We start from the raw sequence: 26,183 nt of genomic DNA on the forward strand, positions 1-26,183 counted from the left end.
TTCAACTTCTGAACCAATGATCAGTCATTCAGGGTCTAGCCCTGTAGACAGTCATCAAGTACAAACATTATAATGAGACGGTATAAACATGATCATATATGTGCGCGTTAGATTAACATGGATTTTTACATTCTTTAAAACCAGATCCTCCTCCAGCTGCTGGGGTTCCAGACCCCGTGTCGAAGTCTCTTTGTTGGGTCGTCTTCATAAACCACTGCTCTCTTTGGTGACGCCTGGAAAACTAATTCAAAAGAAGGGAGTCAGACGTAACCCGACTCTCAGAAGAGTTCGGTTCCTCCTGCTTCACTCGTCCATCTGGGGTCGCTCCATAGAAAGTGAGTTCAGGAGGCGTGGCCTTATCAAATATCCTTGCATATGATTGGATAAACCACTTGGGCGTCATCTTTATTGACGTGCTACTTCAACCACTCACATGGAAACCAACCCGTGACGCTGAAGAGAGCGACGTAAGGGAAAAGCCGACATGGTTTCCACCAACAAAAGCCTTCAGAGCCGTTCTCTGGTGTTCTTTAAGGGCGCACTCCCACTGTCCATCCGTACCGTGCCCGAGCACGTTTCACAGCTGAGGTCTGGTTCCTTTGACCAGTGTGAGTGCAACCATACCACGCCTAGGAGCGGCACGCTTGCCGTCCACGGTTCGTTTGGGAGAGGTGGGCTTTAGTAAAGCACGTTAGCACGTGTACGAGCACGAGCGTGCGCACGTGTACGAGCACGAGGCCTACGGTGGTTCTGAGGTCATTTCCTGTGCGCCTGTTGGGACATAGAAAATTTCTTTTGTGCCGTTCGGTTCAACTCAAGTTGTCGCCTTGCAGCGTCGACTAAACGAGGTCGTGCCGCATCACAATGAGTCCAAAAAAACCCACAAAGCCAAAAACGTTACCATGTTTTCTGCGCTGCTTTCAATTATGTGGCCAAAAGACTGCACGCTTTTGTAAACAAAGCCACGCATCGCCATGACGTCATCAATGCGTGTGACGTGTTACGGCGTGATGACGTATAGGCAGCAAGAAGCATTCTCCGAGGCCCAGGTAGTGTGAGTACAAACGGGCCTGGAGGGGGGGACAAGGACCCTAAAGCACGGGGCACGGGACTGAGGCACAGTGGGAGGGCGCCCTCAAAGAAGAAAGATTCTCTGGATCGGAGAACACGGATGAAACAGCAGCATCCATGTTGACGCCTGCTTCCTCCATGAGAGCCGCCATTGTTGTCTGAATCACAACAGTCCCTTCTCCGCTACGTCACATCGGTAAAAACCTCCTGATTGGCTCGACCTCCTGAAACCACTTTCCTCTGGAGCGACCCCGGATGGTTGAGGAGAGCGAGGAGGAGTCGAAATGCATCTGGCGAGAGTCAGGTTAAGTCATACTTCGTTCAGATCAACGTTTAAGTCTGACCTGAGGTTAAAACACTGATTTCGTTTGTTGATGCAGTCACCAACTGGAGCGGTTACAAGCTAATCAGACTCTCCTCTTCCGCCTCTGGCTCCACGGCGTTGACAGCTGTGAAGTCAGCAGGGAAAGCGTTTTGTCCAGGAGGAGCTGGAGGCGGGTCAGTGGGACAGCTGCGGCATGTCGGGTTGATGTGTTGGTCGACAGGGTGATAGACGAAGCAGTAGGCTCCAGGTTGGGAACTGTTCTTGACGCTGAGGGCCAGCTCCGTGGGAGCCAGGGGCTGGTGGACGCCATCCATGTACACGCTGAGGATGAAGGAGTCTGGGGAAGAGAAACATGGAGGCATTCAACAGATTCCACCTTTAGTGTGTCCCTTTGATATATAATGAATTTGAGAGTATCTATGAAAATCGTGTTCTTTGTCTGAGGTCTGGATCTGAACTGTGAACGTTTACCTTGTTCAAAGCGTGCAGCGCACTGCTCAGCCAGCTGGTGCATTGTGGTGGTGGGGAGGACTCCCAGGGTTTTGGGGTTGGTTCCAATCTCTGGACAACACACCGTCAGAAAGTCCTGCAGGACAGAAACACACGGAGAGTTGGACAAAGACAACTGCACGGACACATCTCAGCATGTTTCTCTACAGCATGGGAGTCTGTTCCATCCCGTTCTCACGCCCAGCTCGTCAAATACGACGGCTCGATCAGTGGGCCTCAGCATCTGATACTGATCCAATAGGCACCCTTTAGTGTCTGAGACAGAGTTTCAACTGCTCGCCGCGGTGTGGTGAGATGACGTCGTATAAAGAGCACAGAGTCTGTTTAGGAAGGGGGTGGGTCAAAGAAACATGGAGACCGCGGTTCGTGTCCAATGTGAAACCAAAGGTCAACGCTGACTTGAATATATATAAATATATATATATGTATATTTTATGTGTGTTTTTATATACATGCTTGTGAATATGTGATGTTTTTGAGTGTGATACACTTTCTGAACTTAAATATAATGTTGTATGGTCAGAATTGACTGCACCTGTATCAGTTTCCCAGTGCTGCTCTGACTCAGAAGTTGGAAGTTCCAGATTTCTGATTACAAGCGAACACAGCTTAACAGTTAGTGACGATCTGGGCCGACAGAGCGACTGCTGTCAGCAGGGTCGCTAACACGGCGGCTCGTTTACATCTAGAGAGGGAACGTCTCCACAGACACGATATTGTAAAACTCGGCAACAAGTGTTTTCATTAGTGGGTCACATGATCAGTCGCCATGGTTTTAACTCATTATTTGATGGATAGAAGCTTAAAAAACAATAAAATAGATTAAAAACGTACAGAGTACAGCTTTAACTAACGTCACGCACGTGAATTACATGACAAACGCACTTATTTGAACCCAAACAACCATATTTTTATGAACCTAACAATGTAGTTTTGTTTCCTGCACGTTGAAAAAGAGGAATCCAGAACGTTAAAGACTTGGTTCCTGACCAAGCAGCCGCATGTGACTCTTCTGTGCTTTATTGTGCTTATATTTCCCCAAACATAAGCACAATACATGGGACACGTATCAGTGTGTCTCTCACGTCTAAGCATTGGTGACGGATATCACATTTTAATCACAATAGTCTTTGAGCCTTTAAACTGGAAGCATCACACACCGATCCTGGTGGTCTCTTTGAGGAGGTGAGTCACTGTGAGTCCTGTGTGTGTGTGTGTGTGTGTGTGTGTGTGTGTGTGTGTGTGTACCCGGACAGATCCCTGAGCCATGCGTTCCTGGTTGAGCGTGCGTCGTCTCTCCCAGCGGTGGATGGAGTCCTGCACCTCTCTGCTGAGCTGCCGTGTTGCTGACCTCTGCTGGTCAAAAGTCTTAATGTGCTCCAGAGTCCCGTAGGTGGTGGTCAGATAATAGGACCCTACACACACACACACACACACACACACACACACACACGGGCATGATCAATAATGTGGTAAACGTAAAGACACAGCTACAGGAAAAACAAGGTATTTCCTGGGTACCTTCTCCTAGTGCTAATGATGGGTCCATCAGCTCCATCATGTATTCAACATCCAGCTGCAGGGCCGACAGATTGGATCTGGCCAGGACATACATCATTACAGGCAGGAAGTCATCAGCACCGTGGGCCCGCCCTACACACACACACACACACACACGTACTCATGTTAGTCTAAAAACAGCAGATAAAATATATATACGGATATGACATTTGTTTGTTCCGGCCCCCTCGGTTATAAGACCATAGATGAGACAAGGATCAGACAGGGGGCGGGGTGCCCTGGTCCCCCCCCGGCGCAGGGGGAGGGCGTGTGTTGGCAGAGGCCGATGGTCACAGCAGGCTGCGGTGTCACCATCTATTCTCTGCATCTGTGAGGGGCCGTCCACGCGAACGTGGGTGTTTTTGAAAGCGTGTGTTTCTGCGCGGTTTGTTCTTTCATCCACACGTAACCGCAGTTCTGACCCAGGGAGTCCAGGGTGAACTGGTTTCAGCGGTCATGGGTGGAGAGGAGGACCGTTGTTTGACGTCACACTGTGGGACGGTGAACAGTCAGTTGTATCCTTGCAGACGTGTGGAGCGCTCTAGACGTGACCACCTGACAGAGGTGGATTTTGCGTTTTCATGTGGACGAGATTTCTTTTAAGCGGGGACCGTTAAAGTTGCACAGACTGACTCCAAACAGGTGGACGGAAATGCTGCAAGTTAATATAAATGAATCGTATCTAGAACAGAGAGTGTCGAATTTTCACACTTTGCTCCTTTATTGTTATTTGACCTAATGGTTCAGAGTATTGTTTCTGTATTATTCATGTCGTGTCAGCCTGAGAAGGACTCCAAGGGCGCACTCACACTGTTCATCCGTAACGTGCACCAGAACGTGTCACGGCTAAAGTCTGGTTCCTTTGACCAGTGTGAGTGCAACCGTACCGCGCCTAGGAGCGGCACGCTTGCCGTCCACGGCCCGTTTGGGAGAGGTGGGCTTTAGTAAAGCACGTTTGCACGTGTACGAGCACGAGCATGCGCACGTGTACGAGCACGAGGCCTACGGCGGTTCTGAGGTCATTTCCTGTGCGCCTGTTGGGACATAGAAAAAAGAAGGAGGGACCATGCGCGGACATTTAAAACAATGGCGGTGAAAGGTTCACGTTGGTGTGATGCGGAGGTGGAGTGTTTACTGCAGATTTGGTCGATGAAAAGATTCAAAAACAGTCGACAAGACGCACAAAAACTCAGAGGTCTACGGAAAGATCTGGAAACAAAGCCACGCATCGCCATGACGTCATCAATGCGTGTGACGTGTTACAGCGTGATGACGTATAGGCAGCAAGAATCATTCTCCGAGGCCCAGGTAGTGTGAGTACAAACGGGCCTGGAGGGGGGGACAAGGACCCTAAAGCACGGGGCACGGGACGGAGGCACAGTGGGAGGGCGCCCTAATGCTCATGACTTTAGATTTTGAGACTTTATGTTCTGTTTGTCTCCATGTGTCCTGTGATAGACTGGCGTCCTGTCCAGGTGTACCCCGCCCCACGCCTGATGTCAGCCCCGACCCCGTTAGGGACAAGTGGTTGAAGATCTATGGACATCCTGAGGGGAAAGTCATTTTCCGCTTCAACTGTACAGTTTATAGGCAGCACGGCGACAGTTACGGGGTTCTGACCTGGGCTGCTGACAGACATGGAGTCATAGATGATCTTGCAGGCCTTCAGCATCAGATCGATCTTTTTCTGGGGAGAGTACTCCAGGTGGAGGTTGTTCAGTTTGATGCTGATCTTCTCCATAGCAGAGGCCTCGGGGACGGCAGTGGTTATTCCCAACGCTGTGGTGGTGCTGCCTAGGACAACAGACTGACACACAACACGACACACACCGTCAGCATCACAACAGCAGACTCACACACAACACAACACACACCGTCAGCATCACAACAGCAGACTGACACACAACACAACACACACCGTCAGCATCACAACAACAGACTGACACACAACACAACACACACCGTCAGCATCACAACAACAGACTGACACACAACACAACACACACCGTCAGCATCACAACAACAGACTGACACACAACACAACACACACCGTCAGCATCACAGCAACAGACTGACACACAACACAACACACACCGTCAGCATCACAACAACAGACTGACACACAACACAACACACACCGTCAGCATCACAACAACAGACTGACACACAACACAACACACACCGTCAGCATCACAACAGCAGACTGACACACAACACAACACACACCGTCAGCATCACAGCAACAGACTGACACACAACAAGACACACACCGTCAGCATCACAGCAACAGACTGACACACAACAAAACACACAACGCCAGCATCACAACAGCAGACTCGCACACAACAAGACACACACTGTCAACATCACAACAACAGACTGACACACAACACAACACACACCGTCAGCATCACAACAGCAGACTGACACACAACACAACACACACCGTCAGCATCACAGCAACAGACTGACACACAACCAAACACACACCGTCAGCATCACAACAACAGACTGACACACACTGTCAGCATCACAACAGCAGACTCACACAACACAACACACACCGTCAGCATCACAGCAACAGACTGACACACAACCAAACACACACCGTCAGCATCACAACAACAGACTGACACACAACACAACACACACCGTCAGCATCACAACAACAGACTGACACACAACAAGACACACACCGTCAGCATCACAACAACAGACTGACACACAACAAAACACACACCGTCAGCATCACAACAACAGACTGACACACAACACAACACACACCGTCAGCATCACAGCAACAGACTGACACACAACAAGACACACACCGTCAGCATCACAGCAACAGACTGACACACAACAAAACACACAACGCCAGCATCACAACAGCAGACTCGCACACAACAAGACACACACTGTCAACATCACAACAACAGACTGACACACAACACAACACACACCGTCAGCATCACAACAGCAGACTGACACACAACACAACACACACCGTCAGCATCACAGCAACAGACTGACACACAACCAAACACACACCGTCAGCATCACAACAACAGACTGACACACACTGTCAGCATCACAACAGCAGACTCACACAACACAACACACACCGTCAGCATCACAGCAACAGACTGACACACAACCAAACACACACCGTCAGCATCACAACAACAGACTGACACACAACACAACACACACCGTCAGCATCACAACAACAGACTCACACACAACAACAGACTGACACACAACACAACACACACCGTCAGCATCACAACAACAGACTCACACACAACACAACACACACCGTCAGCATCACAGCAACAGACTCACACACAACACAACACACACCGTCAGCATCACAGCTGCCTCTGCTGTGGTGTCAGAAGTGTTCAAGTTCATTACTCAAGTAGAAGTACAGATACTAGGGTTTTAAGAGACTTCTGCAGATGCATCAACTCAAGCTTTTGACTCAAGTATAAAAGTACAGATTTCAAAACTGCTAAGTAAGTAAGTATTAAAGTAATGTAAATGCTGAGGCCACGCCACAGGAGGCCTATCGCGCACTACCCCACCTCCTTAAAATACAATTTTCTAAAGGCCATAATGACGATTACCAGAACATGTGCTAAAGTGCCCTCTACGAGCCAGAACGTGTGCTAAAGTGCCCTCTACGAGCCAGAACGTGTGCTAAAGTGCCCTCTACGAGCCAGAACATGTGCTAAAGTGCCCTTTAGGAGCCAAAACCTGTGCTAAAGTGTCCTCTAGGAGCCAAAATGTGTGCTAAAGTGTCCTCTAGGAGCATAAACGTGTGCTAAAGTGTCCTCTAGGAGCCAAGACATGTGCTAAAGTGTCCTCTAGGAGCCAAAACGTGTGTTAAAGTGTCCTCTAGGAGCCAAAACGTGTGCTAAAGTGCACTCTAGGAGCCAAAACGTGTGCTAGAGTGTCCTCTAGGAGCCAAACACGTGTTAAAGTGCCCTCTAGGAGCCAAAACATGTGCTAAAGTGCCCTCTTCAGTGGCGAGGACGCACTATATGTGCCCTGTTTCTTTCCTTTTCGCCCCTGCCCTTCAAAATGTCCGTGCACGCCACTGCCTGAGGTGGACGAGGAAACGGGAGAGGTGCATTTATCCGTCTCAAAAGTTTTGCACTTATGTTATTTTCAAACGTTCATGTTGAAGTTGATGAGTTTTTGAAAGCCATTAGCTCGTTTGCGGCGCATTCGAAAGGTGCTGTTTTTAAAAAAATTCTTCAAGGTACGGCCGAAGATGTAGAAGGTCGGCTGCTCTTCCTGGTTACCAACCTCTCTGCTGGTGCTTGTTTGGACATTTCGCTCCAGTTCTCTTGAGTCTCTGCCACGATCGTCCTCGTACTAGGCTTCACACTGTACATCTGATATTCCCTTACTGGAGTGTACGTGATTTATGTCACGTGCAGATGGATGTGGGTCGCGTACAAGCAAGAGACGCGTCAGTTCTCTGAGTGTCCACTAGGGGCAGGTTTCAACACTGAGGGGGAGGGGCTAGTTTTTATTTTATTGGAGGTTAAAGTGTATGAATAATTAGGGGCGTGGCCTCTTGAGTGACAGCTAGCCTCTGGCCCTCACTTCTCCTCGGAGGTAAACGTCAGCCAGATGGACGTACGCCCCTCCCCCCAACGTCACATACATGCCCTTTTTTGGTCAGAGGAAATGAGGCGGAGTCAAAGTCTGACAAGATGGAGACTCCCGTAGGCGAGGACGACTGGATCAAGTTGAGAGAACGGACCAAGACGGAGAGTGTGTGTTTTTTGAACATGACATGCAGACATGAAATAGGCGTAACAAGTAGGTAGATTGGTATCTCTCAGGTAAGGGGGGAGGGTTTAGGACGCAGCTGGGGACCCAGGGGTGTCTCAAAGTTAATCCCCGAGGGATAACCACAAAATTGAAATAGGGATAGATAAGAAAGGGGGGGGGGCAAACTGTATAGAGCCACTACAGGCTTCCTTAAAGCTGCAGTGGGACAGTCTGGCAGATCGAGTTGATTCAGTCAAATTTCAAATGTTTATAACTTTCACGCCCCTCCCCCTCTACCACCAAGCTCCTCCCCTCTTTCCCATCAAGTGCTCGTCAGTGCACGTGCACCAGATTCTTATTAAAGTGACTTCTCTTATTGATAAACAGCATGGAGTACATGCTACATGGAGGCTGGCTAACTTACTCATCGATAGAAACTGCTGACGTCATTTAACGTGTGCCTGTGATATTGTAACGTGTGTGTGTGTGTGTGTGTGTGTGTGTGGGGGGGGGGGGGGGGGGCTGTGGCGTGTGCACGAACTGTGCCTGAGAGTCCGCTCTGTGCTGAGTGGACAGGATGATACGGGCGCTGTGGATCAAAAATGCGTCTCTACGTGCACGTAGGGATGATGATTTCTGTAGTTCTATCGGAGCAGAGTGTCGTCTTCAGTGAATATGATCAAACTGGGACTTTGAGTAAATTAAGCACTAAGCTGATAAACTCAACCACTGCTGCAGCAGCTGACCAGAAACCACAACAGTCCATGAGACCCAGAAAACACAAAACTAAAGGCAAAGACTGGGGACACAACAAACTCTCCAGCACCACTGTGACACAGGGAGACGCTCACACCACCTCTGATGGTGAAATGATGAGTCAGCACTGAGCACTGGAGACTCAGGGCATATGAAAACTCCCCACACCTGGGCTTCATCAGCGCCAATCAGTGCCACACACACACACACGCACACACACACACACTCACACACACACACACACACACACACACACACACACACACACACACACACACACACACACACACACACACACACACACACACACACACACAAACACACACACCTGACACACACACACACCTGAGTGCAGTGAGTTTTAACGATAGTGCTTCTTCCAGTACTTTAACGGTACTAATTGGTTCTTTTTAGAGAAATAAAAATGTTACAAATTGAGAATTAGATTAAACAACTGCTTTAGTTTCTTGTACCTTATAATGTACTAAACAAACTGTACTGAAATAAACATTTTTGAAGCCATGTCACCAGCACAGTTTTGAAGAAATACCAGGATGATGTCATGAGTCAACAGCCATGTTTAACAATTCACTATATGGCCCAATTGTTGAAAAATGTGTGCTAAAGTGCCCTCTAGGAGCCAAAACCTGTGCTTAAGTGTCCTACAGGAGCCAAAACGTGTACTAAAATGCCCTCTAGGAACCAAAACATGTGCTAAAGTGTCCTCTATGAGCCAAAACATGTGCAAAAGTGCCCTCTAGGAGCCAAAACGTGCGCTAAAGTGCTCTCTAGGAGCCAAAACGTGTGCTAAAGTGCCCTCTAGGAGCAAAAATGTGTGCTAAAGTGTCCTCTAGGAGCAAAAACATGTGCTAAAGTGTCCTCTAGGAGCCAAAACCTGTGCTTAAAGTGTCCTCTAGGAGCCTAAACATGTGCTAAAGTGTCCTCTAGGAGCCATAACATGTGCTTAAGTGTCCGCTAGGCGCCTAAACATGTGCTAAAGTGTCCTCTAGGAGCCATAACATGTGCTTAAGTGTCCGCTAGGAGCCAAAACGTGTGTTAAAGTGCCCTCTTCAGTGGCAAGGACGCACTATGTGCCCTGTTTCTTTCCTTTTCGCCCCTGCCCTTCAAAAAGTCTGTGGACGCCACTGCCTGAGGTGGACGAGGAAACGGGAGAGTTGTGAGCTAGGCTGGTTAAAAACGGTGCATTTATCCGTCTCAATATTTTGCACTTTTGGATGTTTTGAGAGGCTGCTCGTGTCCCTTTACAGGCAAAACACTTGTTGCACCTATTAGCATTACTATCTGCGGCAATTTTGGTGAAATAAAGCCTCACTTGAGACCGCTTAGCTCTCTCCACCATCACCATGTGTGAGAGAGTGACAGGCAGGCGGTGAGTGAGACCCCGCCCCGGCCCCTGCACAGCAGCACGGCCTCTGACAGAGAAATTGTTGTTATCGATGAGTTGTTGTTGTCACCAGCGCTGTGTTTTTAAAATGCCACTCACGACATTTCCGTTGCTGTGGTTGGTCATGATAACCCCGCCCCTAGCCCCTGATGTAAGCAAGACCTTCACCCGGTTCCGGTGCTGGTTCTGGACCAGCAAGGAGTCGGGGAACCCATTTTTTTATTGCGGCCCAGTGCCGACTCTTGAGCTGTTGAAAGACGAAGAACTGGGGCGTGATTTGGCACCGGCTCCGAACCGGCCCTCAAGATTGGTTGATTGAAAAGGAGTAAGACACGGAGTCTGTTCAGGAGGATTGCGAGGACTTTGAAGCAGAACCGATAACGTCAGAGCCGGTCGATACTACGGTCTTTTCAAAATCTACCCCTGCTGCAAATTTAGAACCGGGTTTCGGTACCCATCCTTAGTAACGAGGCTATTTCTAAAATGTCAGGAGGACAGAGAATTACCTGAAAATGTAACGGGTGGAAGTGAAAAACAAGAACTACAGTAAAGTATAGATACCCAAAAGTTCTACTTAAGTAACTTAACACCTCGTAGTATTGGTACAAATGTACTGTAGCACTGTGTGTGGTGTCGTGCAGAAGTGCTCGTGTCCAGTCCTACCTGGTTCTGGGTCAGTTGCTTCAGGCTGTTGCTGTTGGTGTGCAGTTTCTCCAGACTCTGGTAAATGGGCTCCCTCAGGGGCTTCAGCACACTCTTACACAGAGCAGCTTCTACTATGTTCTCTGCACGGACACAGTTATAAAAATAAATGCACAAACTACCATGATACTGGATAAACACCTCTCTGACACGGTGCCAACAAAACCAAACACCATAACATGGGATTCACAAAACCTGGATTCTCCTCGACGGCATAAATTAGACAGCGATTGTGGTCTTGCACTACCATGAAGTAGCGGGACCAAGCCCCGCCCACAGAGAGAGACTTCCTGTTTGATCCAATCAGGAAGCTCGGTCAGCGTCAGTTCTCTGAGTGTCCACTAGGGGCAGGTTTCATAACAGAGCAGTTTCTCCTTGAGCCCCATGTTAAACAGGCCGTTTACACAGCATCATTAAACCTGTTTAAGGACAAAAGAACATTCTAGTCTGTGTGTTTAACTCAGATCTCCATGACAACACTGAGGGGGAGGGGCTAGTTTTTGTTTTATTGGAGGTTAAAGCATATGAATAATTAGGGGCGTGGCCTCTTGAGTGACAGCTAGCCTCTGGCCCTCACTTCTCCTCGAAGGTAAACGTCAGCCAGATGGACGTACGCCCCTCCCCCCAACGTCACATACATGCCCTTTTTAGGTCAGAGGGAATGAGGCGGAGTCAAAGTCTGACAAGATGGAGACTCCTGTAGGCGAGGACGATTGGATCAAGGTGAGAGAACGGACCCCGAACATTTTTTTAAAGATTATTTTATTGGCAGTTTTTTAAGAGAGGGGGCGACATGCAGCAAAGGGCCGCAGGTCGGAGTCGAACCCGCGTCCGCTGCCTCGAGGACCTTCAGCCTTTTTACACGGGGCAACTGCTCTAACCACTGTGCCACTGTTCCACCCCTTGAGGAAAATTTTTACTGATATAAAAACTACATGGTTTGGACCTTGTTTGCAGTTCGAGGTCTCTTGTCAAGAGTTTCCCAGGTGTCTCTTTTACAATGGTGGCCAACGGGGAAAATGCTTTTTGGGGGCGCAGGGAATTCTCCCTTGTGGCTGTGGAAGAGTGAGTTCGATCCCCCGGTCCACACGTCGAAGTGTCCTTGGGCAAGAAACTGAACCCCAAGTTGCTCCTTGTGCTGCACAATGGGGAGGGACCTGAGCAAATCTGCCCAGCCCCTAATGACCTCTTATGACATCATCATTGCTTTTCTCCGATTTAACAAAGTCAGACGACATGACTTTAAGACATAACTGTTTTCACAGGCTGAGTATTTTTCATCATGCATAAAAATCAAGAAATTAATTGTAACAGTAAAAAAAAAAACAGTAAATAAGAAGATGGCTTTAAAGTTACCCAGCTTGTCTTGTGCGTACTGATGCTGCGGCTCCAGCATGGCGTGCAGCTCCGTGCTCTGCAGGAGGTAACTCTTCAGCTGAGTCATCATCTGTCGGATCTCCTGTAGCAGCTCAGTGGAGGACGAGTGGTTCGTCATGGTCTCCAAGGTGAACGCACGATGCTCTTTCACCTAAACACAGAATACGAAACCTCAACTTTCCATTTGTGTTTCAGACGTTTGCTCGATGTTGTTACCCAGAGAAATCCAAACATATCAGCTGGTTGTTGAACTCAAAATCCAAAACCGCTACAGGATCTTTGTCCCTCGGTGCACTCACCAGGTTACCGAAGTAGCTCAGAGGGTCCCTGGCCAGCTCCACGATGCGCTGTGTGAGGCGGCGTTCGTGGCTGATGAGGCCGGTGAGGACGGTGGACAGGCGGTAGCGAGCTCGGTCCAGCATCACAGTGGTGGGGGTTCTCCGTACTTCTACCTTGGGGCTGCGGCTCTCTGCAGGACGACTGGGAAGAGATCAACTGTGAGACTTCTTCTTCATGTCTTATACGTCTTACACGCCGTGATCGATCTAGTGTCCATGTGACACATTACACGCTTTTTAGAAACACTCAAATATAGAAACTTTCTGTCAAGCCTCATGACTTTGAGCCCTTTGACCGACAGAGTGGAACCAATGGATTACGAGCTCCTGTCTTCACTCATCGGAGAACTTGCGTGCAGGTCACATAGAGAGGAATTTGTACGCGTAACGCAAAATGTTTCGATGATTTCCACTCTACGAAGAAACAAAGCATCCTTGTATAGTGCATGCTGATGTTTTGCATGCCTGTAGGTTCAGTCAGCAGCATGATCGGCAGCTCTGCGCCCGTTGCGACCTGTGTTTATCTCCATTGAACCGATCGATTAAATCTAAATACGACACCAGGCCGCTGCAACATAACCACGCGGACATCTGCACACTTTGCTTAGTTATGAAGCAACTCGGCCAGACATTTCTCTGTTCTCCGCTGCAGCAGCGCTGTAGTGTTTCACTGGAGTTAATAGATCAGCTTCCTCTGCTCAGAACGGATGAATTTTAGCCCAGGAAAGGGAAGTTTGGGGTCCCCTGCTGGAGCTGCTGCCCCCGCGACCCGACACCGGATAAGAGGCTGGGCCTTTGGACCTGTGGCTCCTAGAGTACACTTCAACACATGTTTCAGCTCCTAGAGGGCGCTTAAGCACACGTTTTGGCTCCTAGAGGACACTTAAGCACACGTTTTGGCTCCTAGAGGACACTTAAGCACACGTTTTGGCTCCTAGAGGACACTTTAGCACACGTTTTAACACAGGTTTTGGCTCCTAGAGAGCACTTTAGCACATGTTTTAGCTCCTAGAGGGCACTTTAGCACACGTTTTGGCTCCTAGAGGGCACTTTAGCACATGTTTTAGCTCCTAGAGGGCACTTTAGCACACGTTTTGGCTCCTAGAGGGCACTTTAACACAGGTTTTGGCTCCTAGAGGACACTTTAGCACACGTTTTGGCTCCTAGAGGGCACTTTAGCACACGTTTTGGCTCCTAGAGGCCACTTTAGTGTAAACAACATGGAGGCTTCCACGGATGAGATGAGCAGCTATGGAGCGAGCCGCTCACTAACTCTTTGTTCTCTGGATCCTTCTGTTGGATATGGACCGGGCTCCTGAAATTGGGCCTTTGATCCGTAAATTCACGTTAAACACAAAGGGAAAATCACCTTTACCCACATGTTGTTTCCTTTCTGAGCTTTGCCTCCACGCTGTTAGCACGTCACACGCTTCAGTCACCTGATTGGTTGGTTTGGCCCGTATGTTGGTGACGGACAGATGGTTTATCCAATCAGAAACCAGGATTTCCCCCCCTTCACCAAAAGATCTTTAAACCAGAGTTCAGATCTGGAGGAGTGAGGTTAAAACGTTGCACCTGAATCAGTAAATCCAGACTTACTTGTGGTTTTGCTCCTGTTCCACCTCTGCTTCTTCCTCTGTGCTGCTCGCGGAGCAGGAGTCGGGATCGGTTACTTGCACGGCACCCCCCTGTGGCGAGTACAGCGACACGTCCGGCCGCCGCGCAGGAGAGGGAGGGGGCACCTTCAACCCAGCAGTCTGATTGGCTGAACCCCCTGCAGCCTTACTGGGACAGGCAGGTGCGCACGGTTTCCTCCTGGGTGGAGGGACAGGACGGGAGGGTCTGTTCACTAATGGCGGACAGTTGGAGCTGGGTTTTTGTTTGTCCTCCACTTTATCCACTTTCACCTCTTTTTCCTCCTTCTCGTCCTCTTTCTCTCTCTTTTCCTTGTTCTTTATTGCCTCCTCTTCTCGATGCTGGCTTCTGTCCTCGTGTTCAACCCCCTCACTCAACTGACCTGGTTTACTTTCGGTCTCCTCTCCTCTCTCTCCTCTCTCTCCTCCCGCCTCTCTCTCAGCTTTTTTTGCAGGATTTTGTCCCTTCTCTCTCTCCGTCCCCTCTCCTACCTCTCGGTCAGTGCTTTTCCTGGAGGAGGTGCGACGGAGAGGAGCGGGAGGCAGCGGGGGAGCGGCTCGGCTCTGCGGGGGGACAGGAGGCCTCGATGGAGTAAGTGATGTTGACACCGACTTCCTCTCTTCTCTCTCCCCTACTCCTCCCCTTCCTTCCTCTTTTCTGTCGGCTGCTGGAAACACAGAAGATGAAGTGGGAAGCGAGGGGGGAGAGGAGAATAAGAGGCCCATCCCAGAGCCTGAGCCCAGGCTCGGGGGTCTGGGTGGGGGGCGCTTGAATTTGACCTCCTGGTTGGGCAGGGTTTTAGTCTGACCTTTGACCTCTGTGCTGAGCTTCTGCGGAGCCTCTCCATTCTGCAGGGAGGAGGCAGCGCTTTGATCGATGATGTTATCAAGTTTGGAGATAGAGGAGTGCGTCGGCTCTTTGTTGGGGCTCTCCTTCACAGTGACTGGGTTCACATACAAGTACAGTCTGCCCTGGTTCTGATCCGAATCCAGGTTCTGGTTCTTTGCCTGAAGGTTCAGATCGGACGCCCAGAAATCTATAACACACGCGGACAGTGACAGGTTAACACTCATTTACTTTGGTTATGTTGCTGTGTTTTGTTGCTCTGTAGTCTTGATTATAGGAGCTCGATGGGTCATTAGTCGTTCTTAGCTTAAGGTCCAACTACTGCTCACTGAGCCTCTGCAGGCGTCCTCACACTTCATTTTGGGGCCGATCCGGCTGTTCAGTGTGACGTAACACCCTTTCAAAGTACGACTTTCGGGTCCAAACGCTCCGTTGGAACAACAGCCGAACATGCAAACCATTACAGTCACCTCTAACGTCAGTAAGGGCGCACTCACACTGTCCTTCCGCACCTGGCCAAAACAGGTTTTGCGGGTAAAGTCTAGTTCGTTTGACCAGTGTGAGTGCACCCGCTCCGCATTGTGCTGCGGCCAGTTGGCCGTCCACGGCCCGTTTGGGAGATGTGGGCTTTAGTAAAGCACGTTTGCACATGTACGAGCATGAGCGTGCGCACGTGTACAAGCACGAGGCCTACGGCGGTTCTGAGGTCATTTCCTGTGCGCCTGTTGGGACGTAGAAAAAAGAAGGAGGGACCATGCGCGGACATTTCAAACAATGGCGGTGAAAGGTTCGCGTTGGTGTGATGCGGAGGTGGAGTGTTTACTGCAGATTTGGTCGATGAAAAGATTCAAAAACAGTCGACAAGACGCACAAAAACTCCGAGGTCTACGGAAAGATCTGGAAACAAAGCCACGCATCGCCATGACGTCATCAATGCGTGTGACGTGTTACGGCGTGATGACGTATAGGCAGCAAGAAGCATTCTCCGAGGCCCAGGTAGTGTGAGTACAAACGGGCCTGGAGGGGGGGACAAGGACCCTAAAGCACGGGGCGCGGTGCGGACGCACAGTGGGAGGGCGCCCTAAGACGTCTTTTTCATCCTCAAGAAAGAGGTTAAATGACAATTACGTAGTTTTTTAAAAGATCTGTTCAAACAACGGGGAACACGGCACCGCTGCGTTGTAGGAATACGAGGCTCAGAGCAGCTCGGACCCTGAAGTCGTATTTTGAAAGTGTGTTACGTCACGACTGCCTCATCACATTAAGTCCCTGGTGTGCTCCCATCAAACGTCTGTTTATGTTATATATTTTACACAGTTTGTCTCAGTGCTTAATGCTTTTATAATCACTGAGCTTTTAAAGTGTACATGCATCCTGTATCTGTATGTTTCACACATGCTGTCGTTTATATAACGTTTGCATTGAAACATTTCTGCTGAGCAGTGGTATTGATGTGAATCCTTTCATTACTGTGTACTTCAGCGCACTGATAATGTAGATGTATCTACCTGCACTCATAGCACAGATGACCTCCAGCTCCTCTCTCTTGGTTGCCGTGGTAATAGCCCGGGGTAACCTCAGCGGGACGGCCAGAATGTCTCTATGAGTGGATTTAATAATAAAACAGTAGCATTACGTGAAAGCAGGGAGTTTGAATAACATGACGATCTTGCTGTTTTGTGTGTGTGTGTGTGTGTGCGCGTGTGTGTGTGTGTGTGTGTGTGTGTGTGTGTGTGTGTGTGTGTGTGTGTGTGTGTGTGTGTGTGATATGTGTGTCTCATATGGATTCTATGGTGTAAATGTGCGTGGATGCGTATTGCATGTTGCGGATGTTTAATACACGTACAGGCTGTTTTCCAGTGTGAAGGAAGAACGTTTAACTATGAGAGGCCGTCTTTTTAAAGGTGCCACGTCGCTAAGCACTGCTCCTGTTTGTTGGATGCGCGGATGGATCCTCATTCAGGTAAAATACCCACAATCCTCTGCGTTCACGCGCTGCGCGGGGTATTTCAAAATGGCGGGAGGGAAACAAAACACTTTCATGTGTAAGTGAAGCTATTTTAAATACTATTGCTTTTTGTAGATTCATCATTCATTCATTCATTCATTCATCTTCAGCCGCTTGTCCCTGTCGGGGTCGCGGGGGGCTGGAGCTGATCCCAGCTGACATCAGGCGTGAGGCGGGGTCCACCCTGGACAGGACGCCAGTCTATCACAGGACACATAGAGACGAACAGAGACAGACAACCATTCACACCTACGGGTGATTTAGAGTCATCAATGAACCCAACACCTGCACGTCTTTGGACTGTGGGAGGAAACCGGAGAACCCGGAGAAAACCCACGCAGACACGGGGACAACATGCAAACTCCACACAGAAGGGCCCCAGCCGGGATTTGAACCAGGAACTCTCTCGCTGTGAGGCGACAGTGCTAACCACCACACCACCGTGTCGCCCAATGATCATGTTTAAAACCATGTAAAATAAAAACTATTAGAGCTTAGATCTTTACGCGATCATGTCGGGTTGTACGCTGTCATCCCGTCATGTGGCGTGGAAAACGGGCTGACAACTCCAGCAGTGCCAGAGCATTACATATAAATACTATCTGACAATATATATATATATAAATATATACATAAATGAGGAACAACTCGACCTCAATCACCACATCCATTGTTTCTTAAGTCAACGCGCGCACACTCGCAAGTCGTTCCAAACTAACCCAAACGTTAGCAGCACTCTCAACTCATCTCCACTGAACGTGACTTGTAAGGAAGTGCAGCCTCCACTTTGGAACAGCCTCAGTACGGACGTGTGTGTGTTGACTGCATCTGTACGTGACTGTGCAGAGTGTGTATTTGTGTTTACCTGCTGGCACAGTAGAAAGAGATCAGTTTGAAGATGTCGTCAAACACCAGAGAGGAACCATCTAAGTGAAGAACTGTGACACAAAACAGTTACAGGATGAGTCACTAACTGCTCTGCAATGCCCATCCTTTATCATAGCTCTCTGTAGTCAGGACGCTGCACTCGTGCGTACACGTACACGTGTCGTGTTGCTTGACCGTCAGGTTGTGAACGAGCGGCGTCCCCTGTTCATCAGGCAGGCGTACAGACAGAGTCAGGCCCTGGTCCTCTGAGCTGTGGACGAGGAATGCCTGTGAATGTCAACAATGGTTACAACTCTGAGGTCAGGACGGGGAACAGTGAGAGTAAAAGGTTGAATCAAGACTTACGAACACAGTACGTATACACAGACTTACAGTGTGCAGCACCACAAACTGCATCCAGTCAAATCCAGATATACTGAATCACGTTTTAATACACCACATTTGAGCAAAGTTCAACCTTTTTAGGTCTTAAAAGTCTAACTATGAAGCAAGGAATCTGTGTGTGTGTGTGTGTGTGTGTGTGTGTGTGTCTGTAAATCTATTTGACACTGTGTGTACTGCTGTGGATCCAGGGGAGAGAAGTATGGATTTTGGTGCAGTTTGGTCAGATGGTGGAGCTATAACAACAAACTTTACGTTTCAGCGTACGTAACTTTTGAACCGTAAGTCACAGACAAACAAAATTCTGGATTCTGTGGGTGCAAGTGCCAAAAGCGTCAGTTCTCTGCGTGTCCACTAGGGGCAGGTTTCATCACAGAGCAGTTTCTCATTGAGCCCCATGTTAAACAGGCCGTTTACACAGCATCATTAAACCTGTTTAAGGACAAAAGAACATTCTAGTCTGTGTGTTTAGATCAGATCTCCATGACAACACTGTTGTTGGGTGCAGCTACTGTAGGCTGGCACTGGGTGAAATGGTTCTTTGTCCCAGCAGCTGAGTGAGCGGAGACGGGCAACAACCAGAGTCACTATAGGCCGAGCATTCACTCCATGGACTGAGAGAAAGGAGAGGAACGCCATTCAAACGCACGCCCACATGGCTACGCTGCTCCTTGATGCTAACATCACTTTCATCTGCACTTAGCTGGAACGGCTAATGCTAACGGCTAACGCTAACTGTCAGTCAAACTCCTCTAATCCTTGTTTTGATGCTGTGATTTTCTGGAGGGGACGGGTTCAAACAGGCTCAAACAGACTCCGCTCTCCTGGAGCTACTGGGCCGGGTCTGACCAACCTGGCAACCCCACTGCTGGACTTCTTTTTTGTTGTTGCGACTACAAACTTGTTACATTCTGCTCAGTCTCCATATTCAACCTTGAACCATTTCATTTTTGAACTGGATTAACTTGATAAACTGTATTATTTTTGCAAACTGGACACATTTTGATGGCCGTGAAAAGAACGGCGCAGAGTTAAAGCGTTTCAAAAGACACCGACATTGTCATTTGAAGGGGTTGATGGTGTGTGTGTGTGTAAGTGTGTGTGTGTGTGTGAAGTGTGTGTAACTCTAGGTGTTGCTTACATCCTCTCTGCGGGTGATGGTGTGACACAACCACTTGTTTTGTCAGGTTAACCAGGGCTGACCCAATAACAACAAAAAGAAAGTGCCACACAATTGACATACAAGATGAGTTGTATTACTGTGTGTGTGTGTGTGTGTGTGTGTGTGTGTGTGTGTGTGTGTGTGTGTGTGTGTGTGTGTGTGTGTCTCACCCCAGCTGTCTCCTTCTCCATTATACTGGTGGTTTGGTCTTGGCTGAGTCCTTTGGGATGCCACACCGAGACGCTCCCAACCAGCCGCTCTATACGACTCAGCGATGGAGGAGTTGGAGAGGATGACGGGATGACAGGGGGAGGTGGAGGAGGAGAGGAGGAAGAGGAGGAGGAGGAGGAGGGTGAGATTGTTGGTGATAATGGAGCAGGAAGAGGAAGAGGAGGAGGAGTCAGATCAACAGTTGGGAGGAGAGAAAGCAGGGGTGAAGGGGAGATCGGAGTAGGGGAGAGAGGAGGAGGAAGAGACGGGGGAGGAGGGTTGGAGGAGAGAGGGGGAGGAACAGAGGGAGGAGGAGGATTGGCGGCGAGGGGGGGAGGAGGTTTGGACATAGGAGGGAGAGGGGGAGGAGGTTTGGAGACGGGAGGTAGAGGAGGACAAGAGGGGAGCTGCGAGGACTTCAGGGTCGGAGGTGGAGGTTTGGGTCGACACGGGCGTACCGGAGGGTTGGAGGGGGGCAGGGACGGAGGAGAGAGGGGAGAAGATGGAGGGATGGAGGGAGGCAGGGACGGAGGAGAGAGGGGAGAAGATGGAGGGATGGAGGGGGGCAGGGACGGAGGAGAGAGGGGAGAAGATGGAGGGATGGAGGGGGGCAGGGACGGAGGAGAGAGGGGGGAAGATGGAGGGATGGAGGGGGGCAGGGACGGAGGAGAGAGGGGGGAAGATGGAGGGATGGAGGGGGTGGAGGGGGTGGAGGGAGTGTCGAGTGGTCCCGTCAGAGGGCTTGTGTGGCTGTAGAGGAGAGAAAGGGTCAGATGTGTTTATATCGTGTCTCTGAGCATCTGCTCGCCAGGACTCGACTCTCGGTCGGTGGCTGCAGTGACACGGACGGGCGTTCACCCCGGGTGCTGCACGCCGTTTGTGACGTCGATGCGTTTCATTACTGTGAATAATGGAAACCAGGGGCCATTTGCTTTAAGGAGCCCGCTGCATTGTTCTGCTTTACAGTCTACCTGAGTATTACTGCCGACCCCGTCCATCCCCTCATGACCACAGAGTTCCCATCTACCCAGGGCGCACTCCCACTGTGCCTCCGTCCCGTGCCCAAACATGTTTCACAGCTAAAGTCTGGTTCCTTTGACCAGTGTGAGTGCAACCGTACCACGTCTAGGAGCGGCACGCTTGCCGACCACGGCCCGTTTGGGAGAGGTGGGTTTTAGTAAAGCACGTTTGCACGTGTACGAGCACGAGCGTGCGCACGTGTACGAGCACGAGGCCTACGGCGGTTCTGAGGTCATTTCCTGTGCGCCTGTTGGGACACAGAAAAAAGAAGGAGGGACCATGCGCGGACATTTCAAACAATGGCGGTGAAAGGTTCACGTTGGTGTGATGCGGAGGTGGAGTGTTTACTGCAGATTTGGTCGATGAAAAGATTCAAAAACAGTCGACAAGACGCACAAAAACTCCGAGGTCTACGGAAAGATCTGGAAACAAAGCCACGCATCGCCATGACGTCATCAATGCGTGTGACGTGTTACGGCGTGATGACGTATAGGCAGCAAGAAGCATTCTCCGAGGCCCAGGTAGTGTGAGTACAAACGGGCCTGGATGGGGGACAAGGACCCTAAAGCACGGGGCACGGGACGGAGGAACAGTGGGAGGGCGCCCTTAAACGCTGCATCCAGCAGAATGACATGACCCCAGACCTCAGTCCCATAGAGCACCTTTAGGATGCGGTGGAACATCACGGACGTGCAGCAGCCGTGTGGTTCTCTCATGTCGATGTGAACGTTTCCAGCACCTTGATGAATCTATGCCATGAAGAATTAAGGCGGTTCTGAAGGCAACACCGGTTCGATCCCTGTATTTGTGCACCTCATAAAGTAGCGTGTGTATGTTTTTATCTTAAGTTTAATGAACCAACTCATTTTAAGCCAGTTTTGAATTGGATCACTGTTTTATGAATTCCAGAAATCGAGGAAATCACATCTCTATGAGTCAGCGGCACACACACACACACACACACACGTACACACACACACGTCATGCTCACAGGAAAAGGGCAGAATTGCCATTAGGTCAGCGAAATCGTCTCTGGGATAGCAACAAAGCAGCTTGTCAGCAAAACACTCGGCTCAGTCGTTCTGGAACAAACTGTTTCTGACTTTATCTTTAACTATCAACATCAAACGCTCACGTTTGCAACACATCATCGTAGTCAGGAGGATTTCTAATGTGCGTCGTGAGCGTTGGGACAGTACACATCACTTTACTTAATGGGGGGGAAGTAACTAAGTACGGTGAAGGCATTCAAAGGTCTTTTTTAACCACTAATGCTGCTGCAAATAACAGCAAACCTCTGCAGCAGCATGAGAAGAGTCCCTACACACACAACAAAGCACCAATGGGCTCCTTCCACTGTAATGGACTTTACTATGAGAGGAGCTGGTACAGGGGCCAGTAGGTAAGTCTTTAAAACACTCTTTAATAAACTCTGGCTTCACTAACTACGCTGTTGCTGCTTTGTTGTGTGTGTAGGGACTCTTCTCATGCTGCTGCAGAGGTTTGCTGTTATTTCAGCAGCATTAGTGGTTAAAAAAGACCTTTGAATGCCTTCACCGTGCTGCCCCGAGCTAATCACTGTTAGCCACGTCCGGCTGTTAGCGACTCTCCTTGATTTCCCTGTTAACAGCTGTTACACGAAAACAAATGTCTCGATGGATTATTTGATGAGTGTATTTGCAGAAAAAGATGATTTTTACGCCGTAATTTCACTTTAAGTCCAAACCTGAGACACAGCAGTTGTTGTTGAGAGCTACTTTATATTTCCACTCCACCACAATTCAAAGAAAACGTTCTGGATTAATTATAAAATACGACAGTTATAGATTAATCCACCCAACAGTTTATAAAAAGGGTTCAAATCAGCTCCAGCTCAAGCAACAACGATAAGATGTTTACAGTTCGCACCAATGCATCATTAATAACAATTCAGAAATACATAATTAGTATCACACTCTGTCTGCATTACTTTTACTTTTGATGCTTTAAGTACATTTGGCTGATTGTTCTATTACTTCAGTGATATTTTTAAAGCGTGATTCATTCTTTTAAAGGAGTATTTTTATCCTGCAGAACTGAACTTTGCGTGACCTAACACGACCTTTAGGATAATGCTCCCAATAGACCGTTGACCTCCTCCTGTACCCTGCACTGTGCAACACGCCTGTACCAAGGGCACTTATGTTTTTGCACTATTTACTCATATTTACTCATATTTATTTATTATTACAAAACAAACCAAACAAGAACAACTGCTCTATATCATGTGGATATGTACATGTGTCTATTTCTATCCCTTTAGATGTAACTTTATTGCCTATTTTTGCTTATTTTTTTTATCTTTTAAGCTTATTTTATCTTATTTTGTAATATTCTGTTGCTGCGGGACATTAAAGGTGATTGATCTGATTCTTTATAATCACAGTCTCAGGATAATAAAAGGAAATCCTGGCACTCGCTCTTTTAACAAACTGTATATGAACGGATGAACACGTCATTGTCACCTCTCATTATTCTTTACTTTAGAACAAGGTTTTCCCAGTTGTCCTTATGAAATTAGGGAAAGTCCTTAAATATGAAGCAAAAAAACCAGATGTCAACCGTGTTTTTAGAGATGTCAAACATCGGATTGGGTCAAATTGACCCCAAGGAGAACAGGAGGGTTAACAAACTGTATATGAACGGATGAACACGTCATTGTGACCTCTCATTATTCTTTAGTTTAGAACAACATTATGGTTAAAGGGGAATATGTCACGAGGCTCGACAAACACAGCAGACTGAACCAGGCTCAACAGAGTCCAACAGAGTCCATCAGAGTCCGTCAGAGTCCAACAGAGTCTGACAGAGTCCAACAGAGTCCGTCAGAGTCCGTCAGAGTCCAACAGAGTCCGTCAGAGTCCGTTAGAGTCCGTCAGAGTCCAACAGAGTCCAACAGAGTCCGTCAGAGTCCAACAGAGTCCAACAGAGTCCGACAGAGTCCGACAGAGTCCGTCAGAGTCCGTCAGAGTCCGTCAGAGTCCAACAGAGTCCGTCAGAGTCCGTCAGAGTCCAACAGAGTCCAACAGAGTCCGACAGAGTCCGACAGAGTCCGTCAGAGTCCGTCAGAGTCCAACAGAGTCCGACAAAGTCCAACAGAGTCCAACAGAGTCCGTCAGAGTCCGACAGAGTCCAACAGAGTCCAACAGAGTCCAACAGAGTCCAACAGAGTCCGACAGAGTCCGTCAGAGTCCAACAGAGTCCAACAGAGTCCGACAGAGTCCAACAGAGTCCGACAGAGTCCAACAGAGTCCGACAGAGTCCGACAGAGTCCGACAGAGTCCGACAGAGTCCGACAGAGTCCGACAGAGTCCAACAGAGTCCGACAGAGTCCAACAGAGTCCGTCAGAGTCTGACAGAGTCCAACAGAGTCCGTCAGAGTCCAACAGAGTCCAACAGAGTCCAACAGAGTCCAACAGAGTCCAACAGAGTCAAAGTCCAACATAACACCATCACCCAAACATCCCGTTTAAAGAGAGGGGAGTTACACGGTGAAGAGTGAACTGTGCACGTTTAAAACCAAACAAACCCCCACACGCCTACAGAGGTGGATCAGCCTCTTTCAAAGTGGTCAAAGTCACCTTTCAACCTCTCGGATTCAAACCAGCGGCATGAAACAAACTCCAAATGTGACAAAATGGTTGCCACTTGGTCTCGGTGGCGTTCACGCGTGAGAACTCTAAATTAGTTTGAAGTCATCGTCCGTTACTTCAAAAACTCTGAGAAGCGTTTGACCTAAATATGAGTCGGTGAGTCATCACATCTGGTTTTCCTGTTGCTGCCTGGACCCCCATCTCACTCTGCCCCCCCTCCACAGTAAACCCCCTCGTCTCACTCAACAGTCCCTGCGCTGTATTCTCACCCATATCACCACAGACCCCTCACACACACTCACCCTGTGTCCTTGGAAACAACGCTGGCTTCCATCATACTTCCACAGATTGAGTGTTCAGCTGCTCTCCGTCTCTCTGTGTCTCAGCTCCATCAAAAACCCCGCCTTCGCTCTGCCCCCCCGCCCCCCTTTTCTCCGTCTCCTGTTGATCGGAGCAGGACTGAATAAGGCGAAAAGGGGGAAAATCTGTCTCTCTGTCGGCCCTCCCCTCTGGTTTCTGCCTCCACTTCCTGAGCTGAGCTGATCGTCAGGCAGGAAGAGGCCGAGCACTTTGGCCACACTTCCACTTCCCCTGCTCGCTCTCTCTCTCTCTCTCTCTCTCTCTCTCTCTCTCTCTGTCTCTATTTACCCATGACATATTCTCTACAACTTACGCCTCATGTCGAGTGTCCCTACTATCAAATGATCTGATCACACCTTCAAATCTTGGCTCATTCGTGCCTTTAAACCTTGCAAACTTGCAGAAATACCCGGCTCAGATTCTGTGTGTGTGGCCTAAATATGCAGCTGATCCTGCGTTAGCCTCCTCCTCCTTCCCTCCCCTCTCCCTTAAAGCTTTCCAGATGCTCCCCCGTTCCAACTGTGGAATGCACAACCTCATGTTTCCTGCAAACTTCCCTCTTTGTTGAGCCATCCCCCTTTTTCTTCCTCCTCCTCCTTGCGTCCTCATACCTCGCCGTCATGACATACCTCATACCTCTGCTTTAGGATGCCTTGTTTTCTCACGCTCTCTCATCTGTGATCTTTCTTCCTTGAAACCTTTTTGAGGTTTTTCTGTCTAGACCCACAGAGATCAGGTGAAGGGGTTGGACTGACGTGTCTGTGAGCAGCTTTCAGTGTAAAAGTCTTAGTGTCCGTGCACTTTCACTGGCTTTTTCAGGAGAAAACGCGGACGACAAGATCTGAACACTGGCAGAAAATGTTGATTTTAAACAGAAACTCAGTTAAATTGTAACGCAGTTTGCAAAGGCACGGTCTAAAGTTCACTATCTCCCTCTGGTTCATTCATTACACAGTTACACAGTTACATTTGAACAGATGCAAAGGTGTGTGGTCATGCATATGTGGTGAAACACACACACACACACACACACACATATATATATATATATAGCATTCGGCCAAGCGTGATGACTGTGCAGCTGCTTCCTGTGCAAACATAGGTGGTCACACATGCTTTAAGTCTGCAAACGGCTTCACTCATCTGAACGTGACGGTTCATTTTCACCAGGACTGAGCTTCCACTGGAGGGAGCTGCGGCACAGAGCATCCC

General features: G+C 48.9%; 1 protein-coding gene across 1 annotated transcript; it reads right to left on the minus strand.

Moving 5' to 3' along the window:
* Positions 1–1,431: 1,431 nt before the first annotated feature.
* Positions 1,432–25,050, minus strand: rin3 (Ras and Rab interactor 3). The gene is made up of 14 exons (XM_083924786.1): positions 24,914–25,050; positions 19,920–20,709; positions 18,362–18,473; positions 18,184–18,256; positions 16,819–16,910; positions 14,429–15,500; positions 12,791–12,971; positions 12,471–12,642; positions 11,076–11,197; positions 5,087–5,273; positions 3,428–3,559; positions 3,155–3,321; positions 1,868–1,982; positions 1,432–1,733 (listed from the first exon to the last, which is right to left on the minus strand). Exons 1-14 carry the CDS (start codon positions 24,946–24,948, stop codon positions 1,468–1,470), a joined length of 3,516 nt encoding a protein of 1,171 aa, XP_083780912.1. The 5' UTR covers positions 24,949–25,050; the 3' UTR covers positions 1,432–1,467.
* Positions 25,051–26,183: the final 1,133 nt, after the last annotated feature.

This window comes from Echiichthys vipera (genome assembly GCF_963691815.1).
Source record: "Echiichthys vipera genome assembly, chromosome: 12".
NCBI classification, from domain to species: domain Eukaryota; kingdom Metazoa; phylum Chordata; class Actinopteri; order Perciformes; family Trachinidae; genus Echiichthys; species Echiichthys vipera.

What these genes read in the sequence shown, in the direction of transcription:
- rin3 (XM_083924786.1), bottom strand. Translation starts at nt 24,948, where the DNA reads ATGATGGAAGCCAGCGTTGTTTCCAAGGACACAGG. An exon ending in AGCAACTGACCCAGAACCAG is followed by an intron (nt 5,274 to 11,075) that starts GTAGGACTGGAC and finishes GTTGTGTGTCAG; the next exon opens with TCTGTTGTCCTAGGCAGCAC. An exon ending in CGCTGCACGCTTTGAACAAG is followed by an intron (nt 1,734 to 1,867) that starts GTAAACGTTCAC and finishes TCTCTTCCCCAG; the next exon opens with ACTCCTTCATCCTCAGCGTG.